At 44.2% G+C, this 23,735-nt stretch overlaps 1 protein-coding gene across 2 annotated transcripts in view; it reads left to right on the top strand.

The window, feature by feature from the left end:
* The window catches only part of si:ch73-138n13.1 (calponin homology domain-containing protein DDB_G0272472), a 36,137-nt gene that overhangs the window by 7,608 nt on the left and 4,794 nt on the right, over window positions 1–23,735 (top strand). For both annotated transcript variants that reach the window (XM_039802926.1, XM_039802925.1), the window contains exons 3-6: window positions 9–99; window positions 1,564–4,401; window positions 5,315–5,443; window positions 21,820–21,935. In XM_039802926.1, coding sequence (XP_039658860.1) covers window positions 9–99; window positions 1,564–4,401; window positions 5,315–5,443; window positions 21,820–21,935 — 3,174 coding nt within the window. The remainder of the gene's footprint in view (window positions 1–8; window positions 100–1,563; window positions 4,402–5,314; window positions 5,444–21,819; window positions 21,936–23,735) is intronic.

Genomic DNA, 23,735 nt, shown 5'->3' with positions numbered 1-23,735 from the left:
TTCATCAGGTTTTCAACCGAGAGGTCGCCAGACCTTGGCAGTGTTTCCCTCAGTGAGGCAACAGACCGCCATGAGATCAGCAAAGATCCTCAGAGGAGGGTAAGGAAGGGACTAAGCTTTGCAGGAACTGTTTTTAAATTATTTTTTTTGCGTGTGTGTGGCTCAGTCTATGTTTAACAGGCAAATGAGAATGCAGCTTAGTGCTGGGCAAAGCTTTCCCGTGCTATCCTCTAACAGAGTTGCATTCTACTAACTCTCTGTGTTTCTTGCCAAAATAAAAACCCCATGCATATAGCAAAGAGAAGAAAAGACGAAACCGTCAATCAGTCCCTCCAGAAAAACGTGATCATGCGATCGCATAATTCAATGCGTAATCAGCCAAAGTCAGCATATTTATGCGGGGGCCGCATTTCTTTCAAAGACGCCGCACTTTCGCCGCATAAATTGCCAATTTCCGCGCAAAATATGCGGGATTTGTATCATTTCATAATCCCCGCATTTTCGTTGCAAAAAAGTCACATATATCTTAGCAGAAAGTTGAAAAATGTTGCGTTTACTTCACACAAGAGCAGTCATTTTCCCCTGTTGCCATGGAAACGTTATGAAGTGAACATCATCGAAAAGCAGGGTGTTGGGGAAATGACTTTTTTTGTCTCTTCTTTTATCAAACCGCAGTTTTTGCAAGTTCCCGCAATTTCATCGCATAAAATTGCATAAATATCCTGCATATTCCATCGCATTTTTTTAAAGAAAACGTGCCACATAACCAAGGATTTTTGCCCGCAACAATCGCAAAAAAACTGTGTGCCTTTTTATACTTACTATTATTTTAGGCTGAATTGGTAAACCATGGTGAAATACACCTTTAACAAAATATAAGAGCGTTAACATTTGCTGTCTGTCTGTGTTTGGAAAAAATAAATAATCCCGGTGCGCCTGGGTAGCTCACCTGGTAGAGCGCGCGCCCATATACAGAGGCTCAGTCCTCGACGTGGCGGCCGTGGGTTCGATTCCGACCGGCGGTTCTCTGCCGCATGTCATTCCCCCCTCTCTCTCCCTTTTCATGTCTAAGGTGTCCGGTCACAAATAAAGGCCTAAAATGGCACAAAAACAAAAATCCCTAGAGGAAAATTGCAGCAAAATGAATTGTCACTGCCATAGATTTACAAAGCCGTGAAACCTAAGACGGTTCTGAAACACGCAGTGAGGAGATCACTGGGAAAAGGTCGGCACAGAGAGGCTTTGACTACCACCTCTGCACCACACCCACTGATATGAGGAGAACACAGAATAAGGGGATATCGTTTCTACGCCTACAGTTGTTCACTCAATCACTTTAACTCCTTTTGAGGGCTATGTTTGATCCGGTTATGTTGTCAAGTCACATTTGTCTTTAACATTTCTATTTCTGTCAGATCATTCCACTTTTTTGCATAACTTAGTGTTCAGATGGTGACTAAGTTTGAGAAGAAAAAAAGCATGATCGTTTATATTAATAAATGGCCAATAAGTGGCAAGCTTGCTGTTGTTACTTCATCTCAGTATATTTCTGATTTTCCTTAGATTGAAGAGTCGGCTATCACCCCCAGTGACCAGAGGACATTCGTGGATTTGAAAGACTCCCAAGAGCCGCTCAAAAAGGCTTCCGCGTCTGAAGGGCCAGAGGCGGGACAGACGTTTGGCGCCGCTTTCAAGGAAAGTAGTCCCAGCAGTGACTTGCAGACAGTGAGAGCGTCGTTGTTTGAAAACGTCGTGGAGAGGCACAGCGTGCTGATGGTGGAGGAGGGCCAGCCTGCAAACACAGCCAATGATTCGCTCAGCAGCCCGTCATTTAAACGAGGAAATGGCGAGGATGATGGAACTCTGGTCACTGCCACCTACAGGGAGCCTGTATCTCCGTCATGTCCTCTGCAGGTGTTCCATGCCTTTGACACTGTGCAGGCAGTGGAAGAGAACAGGGCAGTGAGTGAGAACATCCCATCAGCGCAGTGGGAGGATAAGGCCATGACGCTACGCTCCAGGCGCTCCGAAGGGAGCAGGCCGGTGACGGAGAGGACTGGTTCAGCACCGTGTGAACCAGCTTTGGCTGCGACGCCGGAACCGCAGCCTCGATATCTGAGGGTCGGAGCTTTGCCCAAGTGGACCACCGCAAGTCTCAAACGAGAGGAAAGTGTGGAGAAAGGGACGCTAAAGGGATCACAAAGGGAAGGACAAGTGGCTCTGGATCAAGACCGAGACCGGCAGAGAGAGGCAGAACAGGAGGAGGTGGCTGCAGCTCCTAAACGTTTGAAAATGCTGCAGACAGAAGAGCAGCCGAAACCCAGGGCAACCTACTTTGCTCTGACTGGACAAATACAGGAGCCAGTTTCTCCTTTGGCTGCAGGAGGAAACATAGGGGGGGACATGGCCGGGCCCTTTGGTGATTTCTCTGCGACGTTGGCAGCGGTCAGCTCTCAGGGGAAGATTCTTCCAATGAGGAGGAATCCATCATTAGATAAAGCTTTCGGGAAAAACTCTCAAGATGAAGTTGAGGAGTTGTCAATGATGAGGAGCCACAGGGAGGTCAGGTCAGCGTCGGATGGACAGACGGCCGAGGAATTGATGGAAGTTGAGAAGAAAAGGGAACTTAAAAAGGAGACAGAAAGACACATGGCAAGAATGAAAGAGTTTGAGAGGGAAAAACAGCGGCAGCTGGAAATGGAGAAAGAAGCACATTTAGAATTTGCACGAATGAAGGAGCGGGAGCTGCAGAGAGAATTTGAACGGCAAAGACAGAAAGCCTTTGAGAAGGAGAAACAGGACTTTGAGGAGAAACGTGCGCTGGAAAGGCAGAAACAGTTGGAGCTCGAACAGAAACAGCAACTACAAGAACTGGAGAGAGCGAGACTTAGAGAACTGGAAAAAGAAAGGCAACGACATCTCGAGAAAGAAAAGCGCAGAGAATTGGAGAGGCAGAGAAGAGAGAAGCTGCGAGAGCAGGAAAAAGAGAGACAGCGGGAACAGGAGAGGCAAAGACAAAGGGAGGAAGAGAGGCAGAGCGAGCTGGACAAGGAAAGACGGCTGCTGGAAATCCAAAAGGAGAAACAGAAAATGGAGGAGCTGGAGAGAATTAAAGAGCTGGAGACACTGCAGCTCTTAGAGTTTCAAAAACAGAAGCAGAAAGAGAAGGAGAGGCAGCAGCTCGTGGAGCTTGAGAAGCAGAGACTAAAAGAGAAGAAGGAGAGAGAGGAGGCAGACAGGCTCAAACAGATAGCATTAGAACAGGAAATGCTGAGAATGAAAGAGCTCGAAAAAGAAAGGGAAAGACAAAGGGAGATGGAGAAGGAGCACCAGAAAGAGATCGAGAGGGAAAAGCAGAGAGAGCTGGAGAGACAGAGACACCGAGATATAGAGCGGGAGAGACAGAGACAGAGACAACTAGACTTTGAGAGACAAGAGTTAGAAAACCAAAGGCTGCGACGAGAACTGGAGAAGGAAAGGCAGAGGAAGGAGGAGATGGAGAGAATCAAAGAGGTGGAGAGAAGACAGTTCTTGGAGTTGGAGAAGCAAAAGCAGGCCGAGAGGGACCGGCTACAAATGTTGGAGCTAGAGAAACGCAGACTGAGGGAGAGGATGGAAAGGGAGGAGGCAGATCAAATGAGACAGATAGCCAAACAGCAAGAAGCAGAGAGGCAGCGACTAAAAGAGAGAGAGGAACGGCAAAAGAAAGAGGAACAGGAGAGGGCGAGGTTGGAGACCTCACCCCTCAGGCCTAAAGTGTTGGATCTGGACTCTGTGCTCCGAAATGAGCCGCTTTCCAGGGCTGCCTCCCAGCGCAGTGACCCCGCAACTCGATGGAAGGAGCCGTCTCCGAGAGCAGAAGAGGTGTACAAACCCGCCATCCTTGACATCGACTCCTTCACGTCTCAAGCTCAGCTCTCCCCCAGTAAAGACTTGTTTCCTGTTTCTGGTATTCAGGGCGTAGACACTGGGTTCGGCGCTAGACTACAGCCTGCGCCTGATGTCGATGTCAGCTGGAGGGTGCCACCACAGGCTTCAGTAGGTTTCACAAGCCCAGGGTGGACGATGTCTCCTCAGGACCCGTGGGAGCTGCGACCTGTTGAGATGTCCGTGGACAAACCCGCGGCCGAACCCAGAAAACATGGCAACAAACTCAGCCCGGAGCAGCTCCTCCTCAGGCAGGAAGACCGGCTCCTAGCTCCACAGAGGCACTGGTCTGCTGTGCCAGATGAGCCGCTTCACTTGGCCCCTCTGCCCGGCACAGAAGCCAAAAGTGGAGGCTCTCCAGGTGGGGTCTCCAGCAGTGCTCCTGCCGAGCACATATGGCTCCCCAGAGAGCCACTGCCTCAGGAGAGCAGCAGGGGAGAGGTCCGGATCCCCAGGAGATCACAGGGGTCTCAGGTGAGTCCGAGATATACATGAAATACTATCAGAGGCACAAATTAGTAGTTAAAGGTGCAGTGGGTAAGACTTGGAGAACTAACTTTCTGTCATATTTGCTGAAACTGACCCTATGTTTAGTAGAACTACATGAAGCAGGTCTAAGTATAGATCAAAAATAATCCACTTAGACTTTTTTAGACAGCAGCTTGTATTATCTGTACTTTCATTGTGTAGATGCCTGAGATAGACAAACAGTATGGGACTATGTGCACACAGCCAGAGCCCTTTTAACACACACCAAAAACACATGTGCACACAGCCATTATTCCATCAGAAAAGTGGAAAAAAGGGCTGAACCGCCAGAAAGCAGTTCGGAGATAAAATAATCAGTATTAGATGAGCTAGACAAAATAATGGTAAAAAAAAACAAATCACTGAAACGGTTCAGTTCCTAATAAACTGCTTTTACTAACCTGTGTCACAACAGGTGAGTAGTACAAATTCAAAGACAAAAAGGGCTGTGGTTCCAACGGTGCCATTTCTCTTTTTATAGAAATAACGGTATCTGGCTTTGCATGTCCACTGGCAACCAAATGTTTTTTTTTACATTTTGCATAACCTTTTTAAAAATATGACTTTGACTTGTACACTGTGTACTGTATATTTCATAGATTTTATTATACAAATGTCTTGGAAGTAATCCTAACATTTTTGTAAAGCAAGGCAAAGTGTGCGTGTGCGTGAGCCATGGCACCTGAAAAACAAGTCCGAAAGTTTGAATATAGTTTCTGAATGGGTCAAGCAATTATAGTGTGTGTGTGTGTGTGTGTGTGTGTGTGTGTGTGTGTGTGTGTGTGTGTGTGTGTGTGTGTGTGTGTGTGTGTGTGTGTGTGTGTGTGTGTGTGTGTGTGTGTGTGTGTGTGTGTGTTAGGAGTTGAGCAGGATGCGCTCTCGCAGTGTGTCCCGTCGATCGGCTCCTTTGAGCAGTGCCGTGGAGGGAAGCCTCTCCAGGATAAGGAGGGCGTCGCGCCCACCGAGGAAACAGGACATCAACCGCTGGGTGAGTCAGGCTGCCGCTCGGCCTCTGCAACAGTACTAGCCTACTGGCTTCCAGGAAAGATGTAACTCATTGAGATGAGAAAGCTCTTTCTGAGTCTTTGCTTTAGTTTGATGGTTGGCTGTGAACCCATTATTATAATCACTATTATATTCATTTTGGACTGTTTCTCACAGAGCTCTGTGGAGACAGGGAGGTGTGTGTGTGTGTGTGTGTGTGTGTGTGTGTGTGTGTGTGTGTGTGTGTGTGTGTGTGTGTGTGTGTGTGTGTGTGTGTGTGTGTGTGTGTGGGCGCGTTCCTGTGCATTAAAGACAGACGGCAGGTAGAAGGTAAAGGAATGCAGTTAGTTGACTAAGCATTTACGGCTGAATGCTGCTGTGCTCAGTTAGTAAATAGTCGGTGACTAATGTTAATGGCCCGGTTATCTAGACTCACCTCCACCCATCCAATGTCACGTTCCAGGGAAGTGGCGGCCACACACTTTCTCAGGCCTGTAATTCAGGATTGGATTTGTCAGATGGTTAATGAGTACATGTTCTCACTGCTCCATTTAGAAACCTGTCAGCGTGGCTCAGCTGTCAGGTGAAATGGCCTGCAATGATCATGGGTTCTGCAGCCAGGCAGACACCTTTATAGTTGTATGTGACTGTATTCCTCTGGGCTGATTGGTTATACCCAGACCTTTTTAACTTATAGTTCACATCTGCGTTCACAAATATGTCTGCATATTTGCAACTACACACATTACATACACAGATACAGTGGGGCAAAAAAGTATTTAGTCAGCCACCAATTGTGCAAGTTCTCCCACTTAAAGATGAGAGAGGCCTGTAATTTTAATCATAGGTACACTTCAACTATGAGAGACAAAATGAGAAATATCCAGAAAATCACATTGTAGGATTTTTAATTTATTTATTTGCAAATTATGGTGGAAAATAAGTATTTGGTCAATAACAAAAGTTCATCTCAATAGTTATATACCCTTTGTTGGCAATGACAGAGGTCAAACGTTTTCTGTAAGTCTTCACAAGGTTTTCACACACTGTTGCTGGTATTTTGGCCCATTCCTCCAAGCAGATCTCCTCTAGAGCAGTGATGTTTTGGGGCTGTCGCTGGGCAACACGGACTTTCAACTCCCTCTAAAGATTTTCTATGGGGTTGAGATCTGGAGACTGGCTAGGCCACTCCAGGACCTTCGTTGCCCGGGCGGTGTGTTTGGGATTATTGTCATGCTGAAAGACCCAGCCACGTTTCATCTTCAATGCCCTTGCTGATGGAAGGAGGTTTTCACTCAAAAACTCACGATACATGGCCCCATTCGTTCTTTCCTTTACACGGATCAGTCGTCCTGGTCCCTTTGCAGAAAAACAGACCCAAAGCATGATGTTTCCACCCCCGTGCTTCACAGTAGGTATGGTGTTCTTTGGATGCAACTCAGCATTCTTTCTCCTCCAAACACGACGACGAGTTTTTACCAAAAAGTTCTATTTTGGTTTCATCCGACCATATGACATTCTCTCAATCCTCTTCTGGATCATCCAAATGCTCTCTAGCAAACTTCAGACGGCCCTGGACATGTACTGGCTTAAGCAGGGGGACACGTCTGGCACTGCAGGATTTGAGTCCCTGGCAGCGTAGTGTGTTCCTGATGGTAGCCTTTGTTACTTTGGTCCCAGCTCTCTGCAGGTCATTCACTAGGTCCCCCCGTGTGGTTCTGGGATTTTTGCTCACCGTTCTTGTGATCGTTTTGACCCCACGGGGTGAGATCTTGCGTGGAGCCCCAGATCGAGGGAGATTATCAGTGGTCTTGTATGTCTTCCACTTTCTAATAATTGCTCCCACAGTTGATTTCTTCACACCAAGCTGCCTACCTATTGCAGATTCAGTCTTCCCAGCCCGGTGCAGGTCTACAATTTTGTTTCTGGTGTCCTTTGACAGCTCTTTGGTCTTGGCCATAGTGGAGTTTGGAGTGTGACTGTTTGAGGTTGTTGACAGGTGTCTTTTATACTGATAACAAGTTTAAACAGGTGCCATTAATACAGGTAACGAGTGGAGGACAAAGGAGCCTCTTAAAGAAGAAGTTACAGGTCTGTGAGAACCAGAAATCTTGCTTGTTTGTAGGTGACCAAATAACTTATTTTACCAAGGAATTTACAAATTAATTCATTAAAAATCCTACAATGTGATTTTCTGGTTTTTTTTCTCCCTCATTTTGTCTCTCATAGTTGAAGTGTACCTATGATTAAAATTACAGATTTCTCTCATCTTTTTAAGTGGGAGAACTTGCACAATTGGTGGCTGACTAAATACTTTTTTGCCCCACTGTATGTCCTCTACATTCAAGCATGTAAAGTGTTTATTAATATGCAGGGTGGGGTTCAGTTGGCCTTTTGTCATTGAGACTGTAATTGTAGGGCCAGGTTGAAGGCCTACACTATGAAACCAGATGATCAGTTATTGTCTCAGTTATAATTACACACTGCGTGATACGGAGCTCAGATAAAGTCACCATGAGTTTAAGGTCCCTAACCCCATCTAGTGGTGTTAAACTTCAATATTCCGCACATTGATAGCTGTGTTGTAATGTGTGACTGTCACTCTTCCTGGTGTCAGTGTTTGTGATTGCTCTTTTCTGTTGTCTGTCTATTTTTTTTTTTTTGGTTTAATCAGGCACAAAATGTTCCAGAGTGCTACGTGTTGCTACAGCCTTGCAAATGTTGGAGCTGCACATGATAGGATGCCCACTGTAGTAGATACTCTGACCAATAATGCAATGATATTATAAAATGACACTGAATGACCAGCTCCTCTCATTTGTTTATAATGTGGGATTTCACCCTTTCATGAAACCTAAGTAGCCATGGTCCAGTTTGCCCTGCCAATAAGACAATGTAGTACACGTATGCAATCATATTGAACTGCAGCAACAGTGTGACTACGCTTATTTTAAGGCATTTGTGATTCAAATGTCTGTCCCTGTGTCGCTGCTGAATTTGACCATGACATTGTGTACAGTGTAAAAAAAACAAACAAAAAAAACAAATCACATATAGAGCTGCAACTAACAATTATTGTCTTTACTCATCTACAAAATGTCACAAAATACTTAAAAAGGCCTGTCACAATTTCCTATAGCCTTAAGTGTCATCATTTTGGTGATTGGGAAGGACTGTATATTTTGGCTGGTCTTTAAAGTGCCCACATTATGAAAACAATCACTTTTTCTGTGATTTGGGGTGTTATTTTGTGTCTCTGGTGCTTCCACACGCAGACAAACTTGAAAAAAACAACCATCCATGCTGTTTTGAGTGAGCTACGGGTTTCTGAATGTATCCTGCCTTCAGTCTCCGGGTGAGCTGGTCAAAATCAGCAGGACCGTCTACGTCATCGGCCGAAACATTTGGTGTGTGCTAACCACTTTAGCTAATGCCACATCAGCTAGCTGTTCCTCCAGCTTCGGCCTGTACAAGGCAGGATTAGCCGGGAGACTTCTTCTAAACGAGGGTGCACTTCCAACTTTGCGTGGAATACCTGCAGAACAGGGACACGGAAGTAGTTCTATAGTGCTGTAGCAGTTTTTGGCCATTGAGAACGAGGTGGCTAACCGCTAGCAGCGCTAGCTTCTAGCTAGTAGTTCTTACCTAGCTACTGAGCATGTGCGACTCCCAACAAAGATGGGACAGAAGTGAGATGTCTCACTCTGTAGCTAAAACAGAGAGCTCAACACACAGGGTGAAAAGAGGAGCTGCAGCAATGTGCAGTACAACAAAAATATGGTGTTTGTTAAAAATTAAACCATGTAGACCTATTCTGGTACAACCTCAAAATTAGAGATGCACCGATTACAACTTTCTAGGCCGATTCCGATTTTCTTTGAGTTAGGCCAGCTGATACCGATTTCAGATGTGATTTTGGTTTTTGGTGTTGTCCCTCCACGCACTACTTTTTCCTTGCAGATGTTGCATATTGCAAACTTGTTATCTTCTGCACACACGCTGAAGAATTTCCAAACAGCTGACATGTTGCAGGTTAGTTGACGAGGTTCCCTACATGTGGGAGAAGTTCGGACACGCGCGTCACACGGCGGAAAAGTTGAGAGAAAGGAAAAAGACCGTGCTGTCGCGTCCGTGTGTGTGTGCGTCCTTGAGAACTGTAACTCGTATAACTTATGTTGTCAGTTAATTGTAGCATCAAACGGCATGAAATCAGTCAGCTGGTCATGGCCGAAACGTGAAAATCGGCCAATTGCGGTCACCAGCCGGTCTATCGGTGTATCTCTACTCAAAATACAATTAGGAACCTGAAAATGAGCATCATATGAGCACTTTAAAAGGTTGTGGCCACCAGGGGGCATCAATCAGAATGCAGACAAGATGTTCCTTTTAGGTGTTTTATCTGAATACAGTTTTAAGTGTGTGTGGTTCTGAAACAGAGATACAGGCATAAATCTGTAAAATGTAGACTCTATATCAATGTCAAATAGTTATTACATGCCTAGCAGGTATAAAATAAACACAATAAAGAGGTTACTTTATAGATTTGTTATATATGACTTAAATGCTTATTACTAAGCAAATGCAGAAACAACAAACGTCGGTATTACTTACTGGTAGTTGCACGCACACAATTCTAGGAACTTAGAAATAAGTACAACAACACTATCTTATTTTATCTATATATAGATACATATTTATATATATTCGACACCAGTGCTCTCTTCCGAACTTTCCCGAAACTGAAACTGTCTTCTTCAGCGAGCAGCAGAGCGCAGTGCCGCTCCTGATTGGCTGATTTTCAAGCAGCTGAAGAGGTCGTCCTTCGTCACAGTCGTCTTTCCCTTGCTTTTTTTTGCGTGTGTTTTGTCAGAAACCCAAAGATATTTAGTTTATTATCACATAACACATGTAGAGCGGCAATTCCCCAACCAACGAAAAGGTGGAACAAGGGGAATGTTTGACCCTTTTTGTGTGGAGAAAATGACTTAAAACAATAAATCGATTGTCAAGATAAATTTTCTGTCGTTCGACCGATCTATAAATTGTTTGATCTCTACAGCGGTACTTCTATGATAGTAGCAGGTACTTAAAATTTGTAATTTTACATGTTGATCTGTGCTCCACAGTAGAAAAATGAACCCCTCCTGAGCAAAATCCCAGAAAATAGGTTTTATAAAACAGGTGGAGAAATTTTGCTTCAGAATTGACAGAAAATCCATCAGCAGATATGGGATATGATTAATTTCCCTACATTGTATTTACTGGTGGAAGCAGACTCAGATGAGCTAATAGTTGTGGGGTGATGTCATTAGTTTAAGGATGGAGGGTCTGAGGCTGGCGAGTGGGGCAGAGCAGAGATGGGCACCGGGCTGAGAGCTGTGTTGTACATGTGGTCATGCTGTCTGACTCCACACTGCCGCTGGGTAAGTGGGCGCACAACTCTCTTATTACAGATGTTTCTCTGGAAGATGCATACGGCCTCCTATACAGTACTGAATTCATGCAGTTACCATATACGGTACATGGTCTGTATCCTTGACGTTCCAATCCCGGGATTGCTCCCGTGCAGCCGTCTTTTCTGTTTCCTTCCGCTTTCTTTGTGTTGGAATTTTAAATTTGGTGGATTTATGAGGACTATTGTTGACTTCCCCTCAGATCTCTGCCTGTTAAATTCAGACAGCTGGCTAGACTATCTGTCCAATCTGAGTCTTCTCTTGCACGACTATTTTGCAGCGGTTCTGTGCAGAGTTCAGCACCGCCCATGACGATTGTAATTGGTTTAAAGAAATATCAATAAACCAGAGCACGTTTTCCTGTGGAGTAGCCAGACCCTCCCTCCGTGCGCTTTGGAGGAGGGTCTGGCAAAGCGAGACTACCATATACAGTACAGTATGCTGTATGTACTTCAGCTGCATCCTATTTCATCTCCTTTGTGTGGTCGCTGGTTTGAGTTTGTAGGCCGGGGCTGCGCACAGATTGATGATGTCAGCAGAGGAGGGGAAGTGATGAGCAGCCATGACTCACTTCCCAGTAGGTGACGTTTAGTATTAGGAGGAATATTGGGGGAAATTGGGAGTAGTAATAAGATAGACATTATTTGTCTATGAAATTATGGAAAATTTATAATTTACCCACCACAATTTCCCAGTAGGCTAATGTGACTTCTTCCAACTGCTGTCTTTGTCCAACCAACAGTTACAAACCCACAAGTATTCCATTTACAATGGATTTAAAAAATAAAAATAAAAGCAGAAATTTAAGAAGCTGGAACCAGCAAATGTTTGCTTTTAGAAATGATTCAAATTATAAATGATATCAAAATAGTTGATAGTCGATTTTTTTCAGCAGAAATTTTGAGTATTATCTCAATTATCACATTGAGAACACAGAATATTACTAAAATGGTAATATATTTTTGGTACCACTTGCTACAGGAAAGTAACACTGTTGCTGTCATGTGTAATATGAGTAATTTAGCTTTTTCATGCTGTGTCACCTTGTCCTTAATAATAGCCATTTTTCAGGATGGAGGAGTACGTGAGAGAGGTCACTTTGTGCTCTGTTGGAAACTGAGAACCTCATAGCTGACTTGCATTTAGCACGGCACTTCAAAGAGAAGTTAATCAGATTACCTGTAGGGGGCATATGTGGACAGGGATTCATCTTTTCTAAGGGCCCTCTGTCCCAGTTTGCTCGAGGTTAGCTCTCTGAAGTGTGTCTGGAGTCGCCTGCTGTGGCTTTATTCAGGTTTCCAGTTCACTGGCACCGTATAACAGATGCCTGTTTAAGTTGGAGTTTTGCATGAGTGTGACTCTAAGTGAGATTTAAACAAACCATTACTTGACTGTTGTGATTCTTGCGTTTTGGCTACACTGTGCTGACAAAGTGGTTGATTGTGTGTACAATCTCAGTTCACTGGAGGAGCCACACCTGTCTTTTCACTCTTCTCTCACGCATGTCCAATCTATCTATTTATAGTTTCCTCTTTAACGTGATCATGCACTTGTGCTCATTCCTATCTGGCTGCATCACATCTCATACTTTGTCATCCCCACTTTCCCGCTAGCTATCGCTTTCTGTTTAGAAAGGAGATGCTGTGTAATAGCAACACCATATGCCAACATTTTCTATGTCTCATCTTTCCTTCTACTGCACATTCGTTTCCACTGCCTCTCCCTTCTGGCTGTGACACTTCACTGTCTTGCCCTGCAACTGAATCAGGCTGGAGCGATAGAGCACCGCAGAACATATATCACCCTCCTCTCTCTCCCTCCCGCTCTGTATCAGAGACCTCCCATTCTCTCTCTCTCGCTCTCTCTCTCCCCGACTTTGTTCCACACTCCCTCTCTCCACCCAGTTTCTCCTTGACGGTGAGTCCTATAGCGCTGAGTACAGAGAGCAGCACTGCTGACGCATATTCTCCTACCTGCCCATACCTGCAGAAAAAGGCGACGAGAGAAACCTTTTCTCTGTGTTCCCCGTTTCTCCTGTGGATGTGACTTCCCCACCACAGTGCTCCCTCCTGTTTCCTCCGTTTGGCACTGCGTTAGTTGCCCTCTGGTTTTTTTTCTTATGGAATACGAATGACTACAGCAGCTTTTCTTTTGCCACCAGCTGTCCTGCACCATTTCTCCTCACAGCTTTTTGCCAGAGGGTAGCACAGTATCTGGCACCGTGGAAATGTAGTCTGGTTGGATGGATGGATTTTTTTTATTTTTTTTAATAACTTTTAATGCGGGCCTTGTTTCAGAGGAAACCAATCATCGACAGCTTGGAGTCAGGGCAGCTGTAATTGAGGCTTGAATCAGGACCGAGACGCTCACACCTGGATTTGGCAGAGGTGTCACAGAGAATTGTTAAAAAGAAAAGAAAATCGGATATCCTACTCATAGTATTTTTAGCACAGTGGGCCTATGTGATAGAAATACATAACGGAATGTTGAGGATGTGATTCTATTATTATTGTCACTTCTGTAGTTTGTACTTTGTGTACTTGAAGCCAGAAAAACATGGCTGAGAAACCTGTTGGTAGATAGCGCAGCAGTTTTTCTGGCTGTCTCATAGAGTAGTGTCGTGCATGACAAATGGTAAGTGCTGGCCTTCCATAACCCTTTTACGTGCCCACTTGTGTGCCATATCGTAGCTAGAGTATCCCGTGTGCATCGAAATAGGCATTAGAAAGCTTCACAAATCCGTTCAGGCCGACAGGCTGGAGCCTTGAGAGTGATGAGTCGAAACCGAGTCCAGACGGCTCCAGCGGGACTGCACTGCAGAAAGGCCATTTAGAAGTGAAACTGAGGAGAGGCTCTGTCCTGTAACGCTCAGGGACTGACTGGGGTTATCCGTGCTGCAGTGCTGTAAGCGGCAGACGCCATCAACATCGCCCCATTGGATGGGGTGAGCTGTGTTGTTGTTCTCTCTGTCGCCTTTACTCACTGCTGCAGTATCGACCCAGCAACACACACCAGTGAATACCTAAGACACTGTCTCTTGGACTGCCACCTCTCCAGCATAACTAGACACTAATGACTCCCTGCTGCTGTGCTAGCAAGAGTCACAGCTCAGTTCACCGACTCTGTTCTGACGCAGCAGGCCTGGCCAGTAGTGGGTTGTGATGGAGTACCTGGGGGACAAGCTGTCAGTGGCCCACTCTCAGGTGTCCGGATGGGTGGGAAACGTCCGTCGCTCCCTTCACGGGGCACTCGGCTTTTTGTCGGGGGAGAGGGGCGACCGGGGAGACGACGGGACCGGGGACTTCAAGAGAACCAACTCCCTGCGCTCCCTGGCCTCCCGAAGCAGGGAGTCCATCCGCAGGTTCTCGCTGCGGAGCCAGCAACGTCTGTCCTTACGCAGGCGCACCGCACCCAACACCCCCACTGCTGTAAGACGGACAACACGCACATTTTAAAGTACAACACACGCACACACACACACACACACACACGCACACCCACACGCACACACACACACACACACCAGGGGGGAGCACCAGTACCACATTTCACACCGATACCAATCGCAAACTGTTATCGGAAGTATTTGCCAGGCACCAATGTGATTCATTACTTCAACGATATGCTCATCAGCAGTATTACTTTTAACATCTGTTAAAGTTTAATATAGCACACGTGGAATTCAAGTCATTTTGCAGCAATGTCCATGCGGTTCGGTAATGTCACCGTGGTAACAGCTGCTCCATCGTCAACTATTTGGTCTCTAGCCAAACATGTCAAGAACTTAACCATCTGCCTCCCTGATCTCGTCTATCTCTTTCTATGCTTTTCAGCACTTGTCCTTGTCTTATATATTGCCCTTGGCTTGGCACAAAGCAAACCTTTTCTTTGTCCATCTATCTTTGTTTAGCAAAGCCGTTGTTACACTGGTTCTTCAGGTCATCATGTCGTCTACCATTTCTGTTTTTTGTGATCGCATTAGGCACAAGGTCTGACAAAAGAAGAAAAGTGGCCTTAGGGAAGTGTATAATAATAGTAGTATTACCAACAAAAACTAAACTTCTGACATCTAACCAGCTCTGTAAAAGGACAGACTTAGAAATCCATGTAGGGATAGGGATACATTGCAGTGAAGTCGTTACTATCTTTAGGTCACGCCTGTTTGCTGAACTACCGTCCAACACCTCATGAGTCACAACTCGGAAAGATAAGAAGTGTTTTTATGACGTCTGTGTGGCTGTTAGCTGTGCTGGCATGCCTTCAAGTTAGTCACCAACTGTGGGTTGTGGTCTCTATAAAGCAGAATGTTTCTGGTGTCTGAACTATTATGTGGATTTGTGTATTATGACATACTAGTGACCTGCCACATGCACAGATGCTGAGAGAGAGAGAGCGAGAGAGAGAGAGAGATATCAGAACGGTCTCTCCTGTGGCTCTCTTGTGTGTGACCACAGTCATGTATTTGGTATTGGGTGGCTTTGAATAGCTTTGGCTGTCATTATAGCAGATAATGGAAAACTTGAGGTGTGTATGACAGTTGATTAATGGTTTTATTTGTGTACTTTTGGCTTTAGTCTGTGCCATGCAGTGACGGCAAAACTAGAAATTCAGCCAATAGAGTCAGTATCCAGTCAACCAGTGTACTTTGCCGTTCTTAATATTTTTGAATGCTTTTTCATCTTGGAAACCATCAGTTGAAGTAAGTCAGCAGGTATTAAAAGCTTATACAATTAAATTTAAACAAACATATGAAGTCATACGTGCAAAAAGCACGTTAAGTCAAACGTTATTATCCCACCAAGAGAAATATAAAAAACACAAACAACATAAAATACATAAAGACAAACCCGCTCGGACAGGTTAACATTTGTCCGTATTAGCCCGTAATTTATTATTGTTGGACTTTAAATTAATGAATACAAATCTTTTGGGATTTGCACATTCAAAGAGCATTGTCAAGCTAAACAAATCAGAGCTATTTGTTTCATTTTTGGGTGGACCACTGTGAACTGATGCCAGGACAAAACCGCTTGTGAGAAGTATGTGAGCCTTACATAAACGTATTTCAAAAATAACTAACGTGTCAGGGTAACTGTGTAACCCTATTATATAACTTATATTATAACTGTGTATGTAACTGCAGTGTATTGCTGTTGTGTATCTTCAAATCACCTTTGGGACCAGCTAATAGCCCTGTACGTATGAGATGGACAACAGATTGGAGATCTAGACGGTGGAGAGATAAAAATTGTACTTGAACAATCGTCCTAAGATAAGATATACTTTTTTTGGACTCTGTCCGTTCCGCAGCTTTACAAAGACAACACAAAATACAGAAAAATAAGCATCTCTCAACACATGCCACACAAAACATGCTCTCATATACATTAGACAGGTACCTATATAGTAACACATTAACTCCTTCTGTCAGTGGCAGTTTTTAATTGACCCACCCTGTACGTATTGCACAAAATGACACAGTGCACTGACATAAGGCACAACCCAAATAGCCTATGTATTACACATCTAACATCTAACATATTTGCAACAACCAGAAAACAAAAACAGGCTGAAAGAAAAGAGTAATCCTTTAAGTCAGGTCCAGTGCTCTCTGAGTGAAATTTTTAAGCCAAGTCAGGTCTTTACATTCTTTCCCTCTGTTCTTACCAGACGCTTTGTACAGCACTGAGCCCTGAGTCGGTATGAACCACTTATGTAATGAAAGAATAACACCATACTGTTGGGTTTCCCAGCCAAGTTCGTCTTAATGTAACCCCTTTGGCCCCTTTGACATGCAGCTAGAATGCCCATTTGTTGACACGAGATTAGTTCTCGTGGGAGCAGTTGTTTTTGAATATCTGTAGGATATTGATATTGATTACTGCTGTGTGCGAGAGTGCACACAGAGCATATTTTCCCACTCCACCCGAGCCACATTGATAAAGAGCAGAGAGTAGGGAATGGGGAGTGGTGGCATACAACAAGAGTGTTCGTCGTGGTTTGAAAGTATTTTCATGGCTGTTAATGGTCTCAGTATTCAAGATGGTCACATCAGATCCCATTTACAATAACTTGGATAAGCTCATACCGCGATGATGAGCCAGGTTGCTGTCACAGCAGCTGTATGTTGATGTTAGCTGCAAATACTGAAGTATGTGAACACCTTAACGGAGATTTCTATGGCTGATTTGAAGATGGCGCACACTGTAAAGACTACAGTGCTGATTGGGATTCCAAATGGCGCACACATTCTTGGACATTGCTGTTTAACTTAGTTATAAGCATGTGTCTTGGATGCGGTATTCATGTAAACATGCTTATATCTACAGTCTCTGCTCACTCTGCGTTCTCCACTTCTCCGACGTAAGACCGTCTGTTAGGCGCTCTACAAAAGAGTCCCCTTCCCTTTTCCAAGGTACACCAATGCACTTACTGACTTTCCATTTTAACTGTTGGGTTGGAGAGCTGTTTCTCCATCCTATGTGAGTGTGTCGTTCGGGCTATGTGTGGCACCCGGCGATTAGTGTTATCAAGTAGTAGTTTCCAAGGCCTCGTTTCCAGCCCCTTCCCTCCTCAGATTGTCAGTCAGCCCTATTTAGTGATCAGCCCTTTCTCTCCTTCATCCTTCCATTCATCCGCTCTTTGTTATGTTGTTTTCCCCCCCGACACACCCTTCCTGTCTCAGGGAAGCTGGCTATTGCTAATGTTATTAAGGAAAAGCCTTCCTCCTGACAGCTATAAATCATTGCTACTGGACCTGTTGGTTCAGTAGGCCTCCTTACTGAGAACCATATTCTCCATGCATGTGGTTGATAGCACCTGTGAGTGTCCATTCAGCAGAGCACTTGAATAATCTCCGTGCTTAGGAGTTTTTTTTTGTTGTTATTGTTTGGCCAATAAACCTGTCTAACCTCGTACTGTCTGTAGATAAATGCAGACTGCACCAAAAGAGTCCAATTGAGGTTCAGTGCTGAGGTTGCTAAAAGCCCGTTTTTACTGAATAATAAATGGTATGAGATTACAAAAGAGCCTCTAGAAAGGCTTTACAACTTCTGCTTTGAGAAGTCTGCCATAAGTCTTTTCTTTGAGCGGCTGTGTGTTAATGGCGACTCTTTTCAACATGTTCCAGCGAAGGCAGCGTTTGTCCTCTATGCTGATTGGGGAGGGTGTGTTCTGGGTGCGTTTTAGGTTGAGCAACACACTGGCACACAGGATAGTATCTTTTTATCACCAGAATTTTACGAGACCTGGTTTTAAGATGTATTTATTTTGTGGCATAACGCCGAGGTCTCCAGCTGGAACTGAGAGAGAGAGAGAGAGAGAGAGAGAAGTTCCAAACTTGCCCACTTTCATACCGCATCAAATAGGCATGATTGTCAGAAAAATACATAAATAGTCTGTGGCAACTCTCCCAACTCTGCTGTCACAAAGTTGTCCGACACCAGCTGTTTATTTCATGTATTGGTATGCACATTGTTGTATCGCATTAAAAAAAGCTGGGTGGAAACAACAAAATTCGATTGAACTTCCTCAATTGGGTTAAAAAAACAAATCTTTCGCTCACTTAGAGGTGTTTTTTTGCCTTCGCCAAAAAAGAGTTGACGTGCTCGATGGGATATGGAAGCTCCTTTTGCCGAATAAGTTCTGATGGAGCGAACATTTCTCTCGCATGTCTGATCAGCGGTTTCCGCCGTCGGCGTCTTCTCAGATATTCCCCTAACATGTCTTATGATTTTGGACAGCATAAAACAAGGCCAATAATAGCTGACATGGAAGAACCTTTTAAAACTGGCCCAGTTGAATCAAATTCCTGAAGACCTCTCCATTTTTCTCTCGAGATGGGATAGATGTGGTTTAATGTTCCCGTTAGGAACCTCTACTCCTTTTTTTTTATCTGTTTACTGGCAGATTACAGCCATATGTAGCCTAATTCGACAATTTCTGACTAAACTACGCCATAGCCTAGTTTATTCGCTCCAAACCAGTTGATGGAAACGCACCTAATTTGCATTTTGTGCGACAGTACAAAAGTTTGCCTAAAATTCACTTGACAATTGAATGGAAACATAGCTTTACTGTTGAGGTGCTTTAACTGAAATGCTTGTTGGATGGTCAAACAAAATTTTCTGAAGCCCACTTCCTCTAGCCTGACAAGCTAGACCCACATCCAGATGTTGGGTCTGGGAACTCACCATTGGCAGGGCTCAATCCGAGGGGCGGGATAAACGGTTGTCTTTCAAATTCCCTCTGCACTCATAGCCAACCAGAGCAACGCAAGTTGATAGATTAAAACTTTTGCCGTATCCGGTCGGCAAAACTCCGAACACGTCTTCCATTTTTAAGAATGACTTCAGTACTTAACTCAAAGTCTTCCAGAGTCGCGGCCAAAGCTGATTCAAAAGACCGCTGTTCGCCAGCAGCAGCAGCAGCCATCTTCTTTGTTTTCAAGTAGCAGGGAATTCACGCGGAACCGTCGCAACTCTGCCGTCCTTATGTTAAGCCCGCCCACCGACTCTATACACGATGTGATTGGCCTGACCAGAATTTGGTTTCTCCAGCTCGCAAGCCAACGTAGAGTTGCTAGACTGACCCTGGCTGCAAATTACATTTGCTGCCGCTAGGGTGCGTCTAGATTTCTAGGCTACCCTTCCTCTAGACCTTTTCCGACATCAGCACTGAGGGAGCTGCTTCCGGCAATTTCTCTCCAAAACTGATAATCCAACAAGCTAATGCATTTCCCACGGCAATTGGCCAAGTGTGAGGAGGTGAGAAGGTTGGCAGCGTTTGAACTTCTTCTCACAACAATTTCTGCCACTTGTCTTTCAGGAGAGACTGTCAGCGGAGACTGTCGACTGAAAATCTGTATCCACATATTTAGACGATTATCAGATCCTCTCTGTGACAGCCAGCTTTTCACCCCCCACGTGTGGCCGCTTGGAACCGCTATAAACATGTTTTCCCTCCGACATGTCGTAACAACTAGGTCTTTTCAAGGGTACCCTGCCCCCAGACAATCCAATAATAAATTAATTTGAAGCATACTAAGGCCTTTGAGCCTGTAAATTAGCCTCAATACATTTCCTTCTGAGCCACAATCCATTATACGGATCATTCATGAAAGGATCATCAAGGCTGCTGCTGTTAGATCCGCACCCATGCAATATATGGGTTATTGATCTATTGCTTCTGTTGATACTGTAATGAATAAATCACTCAATGTTTTTATAGTTCAGACTTACTATCATACGTCTCTCTGTCGCCTATTCTATGAGGAAGACCTACTCATCTAGCTAAATTGGCATTAAATTGACCCCAAGATCACTAGATAAGCGGAGTGTATCTGATACGGAAGAGTGGTTTTGTTCATTGTCAGTGGAAGCGGGACTCTGAAGTGTGTGTATTCAAGGGTGAGTGGTGGGACCCTGTGATGTCAACGTAAAAAGTGTGAGCGCTGTAAATCCTTGAGAAGAGGATGAACTTGAGGACAAGTGCTTCCTCCGATGCAGGCAGCGGTGTTGAATGCCTTTTTTCGCTGTTCTGTGTTTTCTTTTTTTTTCTGTCAGGAAAGGCTTAACTGATGAATGACCACCCCCCCCCCTTGCTCTGCTGTTGTTTTTTTCGTCCACTCTCTTCAGCTGTCTTATGCTCCCTCAATCCAAAATCTATCCCAGTCACACTCTTACCGCAAACGTTCTTTCTATCCCATTGTCTCTCGCGCGCTATTTTTGAAGTACTCTTGTAGGTCTGCTCTCACATACACAAAGAAAACAAGGATAGCATTCATGAAGCTCTAAGAATGAGAACTCTGAGCCACTGTCACCGCTCACATAAACATCCCTAGTGAACTGCTCTCCAAGTCTAGGAACCTGGGCAATTACAGAGCCAGGTGTATCACATTTCTCTGTCCACCCCTCAGGCAACATCTGAGGACAGAATCATTTCCTATTGTTTTTTTTGTTTGTTTTTTCTTTCTCCTATATAGGCCAGGGTCATCAGTTCATGCGCAGTTCTGTGAGCCCTGTGTGCTTTTGAGACAGTATGTCCTCTGTACCAGCCTCATTAAAAGAGGCACGGTTCAGTAGACGGCAAACACACACTCACTCAATCGCCCACCCATCTCGGTTTTTTTTTGTCCCCCACTCTGGTCCTGTCTCCATTAACTCATCCCGTCACCTTTTCGTTACTGTACCACTGCTGGCTGCTCAAGCTCGACAGGATGCAGCGCCATTAGCAGCACTGTTAGCTCTTCAGTAGCACTGACGCGTTATTGTGGATCCCACGTAACTTCTAGGCAAGTCCCGCCCTACGAAGCAGCTCAATTGGTTGGGGTTAGGCATTGACCTCGAGTGGTTAAGGTTAGGATAGCCGACTGGTCAGGGGATGGGACCTGAACAAATCGGGTTACGTTACCTTGCGTAAGCATGGACACCTGGCCAATAGTAGTGTGTGTGTGAATGCTACTGAAGGGCGGGTCTTGCCTAGAAGTTGCGTGGGTTCCATAATAACGCGGCATCGATTAACCACCTACTGTATTAGCTTGGCTTAGCAATACAAATCTAAAATGGTCTTATTAAAAAAAAATTATTTTGATTTTGGTTCCCTAAAGATCACAAAAACAATGTAATTGAGAGAAACAATTATTTAGTTTTTCTTTAATTTGTATTAAAGAAAAACTCCCGCTCTCCCAAAATATGATTGCTCTCTATTTAGCAGAATTGCATTGTGTTCTAGCCTATCCAATATTTCCTGTATTTCTAAGCAGATTTTCAATGCTGTATTCTGATAATCCCACATGCTCACACACATGCACACTTATCCCCCCTCCCCCTTAAAAAGTCCTGGAATCATCCCTGTCTCAAGCTGCTCAGTTATATAACTCATTTGATTCCTCATTCATTAATGATTGTTCTCTCCCTGTTGCTTCCAGGAGCAGCAGAAGCAAAGTGTCGGTGGTGAAGAGGAGCTGCAGGAATCGGGAACACCGGTCCGTGACACCGACAGTCAGTATGGGACCTGGGAGACAGGACTGCGCACCGATGACAGGTAAACACTGCTGTCATGCCTTTTTTTATTTGTGTTCAGTGTGTTTTACAAGTACACAACACAAGTCAATGTTCCCACACTAAAATAAATCCAAACACCACTACGGTAAGCGCCGTAGGTGACAGTTATATCTATCTAAGTTAAAAAGAAGAAGAAAGGTGGTAAATCTTTATCTTAATTTTGACTTTTAAATAAGTGGTTAACTGGACTTAATTGAAACCCGACTGAAGGCTTGTGTCACTAAGATTCCACCGGAGTCTATCATTAACTTTTGTTGGCTTAAAAAGGCAGAATTAATCAAATGTTTAAGATCAGTGGCAACAACCTTAATATTAGTTCTTATATGTCATTTTGATAGAATAATTTTTTTTTACAACCACTTCAGACCCATTAGCCGCTTTCCGACCAGAGGGATTTTTGCCGTTTTCTCGTGTTCCGACTGGACCAATTTGGGGATTACTAAATTCCTCTGACCGCAGTTCCTGTAACTCTTTCAGCTCCTACTTCAGGGCAGGCTCTTTTTCCTTTTCCCTTTTCTGCATAGGAACCCTTAGTGACCTAGCAACGTCTGAAACACAAACGGTGCATATTCTTCTGTTGCAATTCGCCTACGTATGCTAACTCATAAGACAAACATCACGCATTCAACCAGCTTAATTGTTAATGCTAGTTAAACGTACCCGTCGTTTAGTTTGCCTGTTGCGCTCTGCTCTTCTATCTTCTTCCATCATATTAATTCGGATCATATTACGTTGGATAGGGCTGTCCCAAACGATAATTTTTTTTAAACGATTTAATTAATTCATAATAATAATAGCGATTATTTTTTCGATTAATCTAACGATTAATTTTTCAATTAGCGATTATTTTCCCATTGCTCAATTATTAACAACTTACACAAAACAAATTTCAATAAGGTTTAGATCTGTATTTATTAAAATTGTTTAACACTGCACTGTTGAAGTAAAATGAATTTGTAGTGCAGCCTGAAGCCAGATGTAGGCTATCAATCCAACAGCAAAATCAAGTCACTTTCAGGAGGAATACAAAAATGAAAGTAAAGTAAAGTAAACCGAGCAAGTGCAAAAAGAGTAGCCTGTATTTGCTTTTTTTTAACAGTAGGTAAAATAATGAATAAGCTCTTGTTTAACATTTAAGCTTTTCTCCCTTTTAATGTAACTTTAATTATGTGTATCTAAAGGCTGGTTAAGCACTGTAGGGAGGAGAAGTTGGACAGTTTTATTTTGTCTCGTTCCAGTGATTGGCACATCTGGATGATGGCGTCGGATATGGGTTAGCATGTTAGATGTATTTCCCCTCACATACCCAACAACTGCTGAACAGCGCCGACACACAGTCCTCGTCTTATCCACCACTCTCTCGCCTGTAGCCTACTACTGGAACTGACCCCAAGACCGACGTTTTCGTGGCGGGGACGGCATGAGACGAGAGGACGTGACTCCAGGCTGCAGCCATACAGTCTCAAAGTTTTCCCACACTTGCGATCTTAAAGAGGCCGGCGGGTCCTCTAACTCTTGTGGGTCGGCGCACCCCCCACCCCACCAGGAAAAATTCTAAATCCAAACATGAATGAATCTATACCACAGGAAGCCATTGTTGTAGCAGGGTTAATAATAATTGATATTTGCGTAGGCTATCGTTGATCATAATAAGAAGTGAAAACATCTCCAGCACTACCCTGTAACACGAACAGATTGCTCTTCTGTGTCAGTCATGTCTCTGTCACTGACCTCCTGTGGTTAGAAAATAATATCACAACATTAATCAAAACACCAATAA

Source organism: Perca fluviatilis, chromosome 6 (assembly GCF_010015445.1).
Source record: "Perca fluviatilis chromosome 6, GENO_Pfluv_1.0, whole genome shotgun sequence".
Lineage (NCBI taxonomy): Eukaryota > Metazoa > Chordata > Actinopteri > Perciformes > Percidae > Perca > Perca fluviatilis.
The sequence above is the reverse complement of the archived record's forward strand: the minus strand, read 5'-3'. Positions and strand labels throughout refer to the sequence as shown.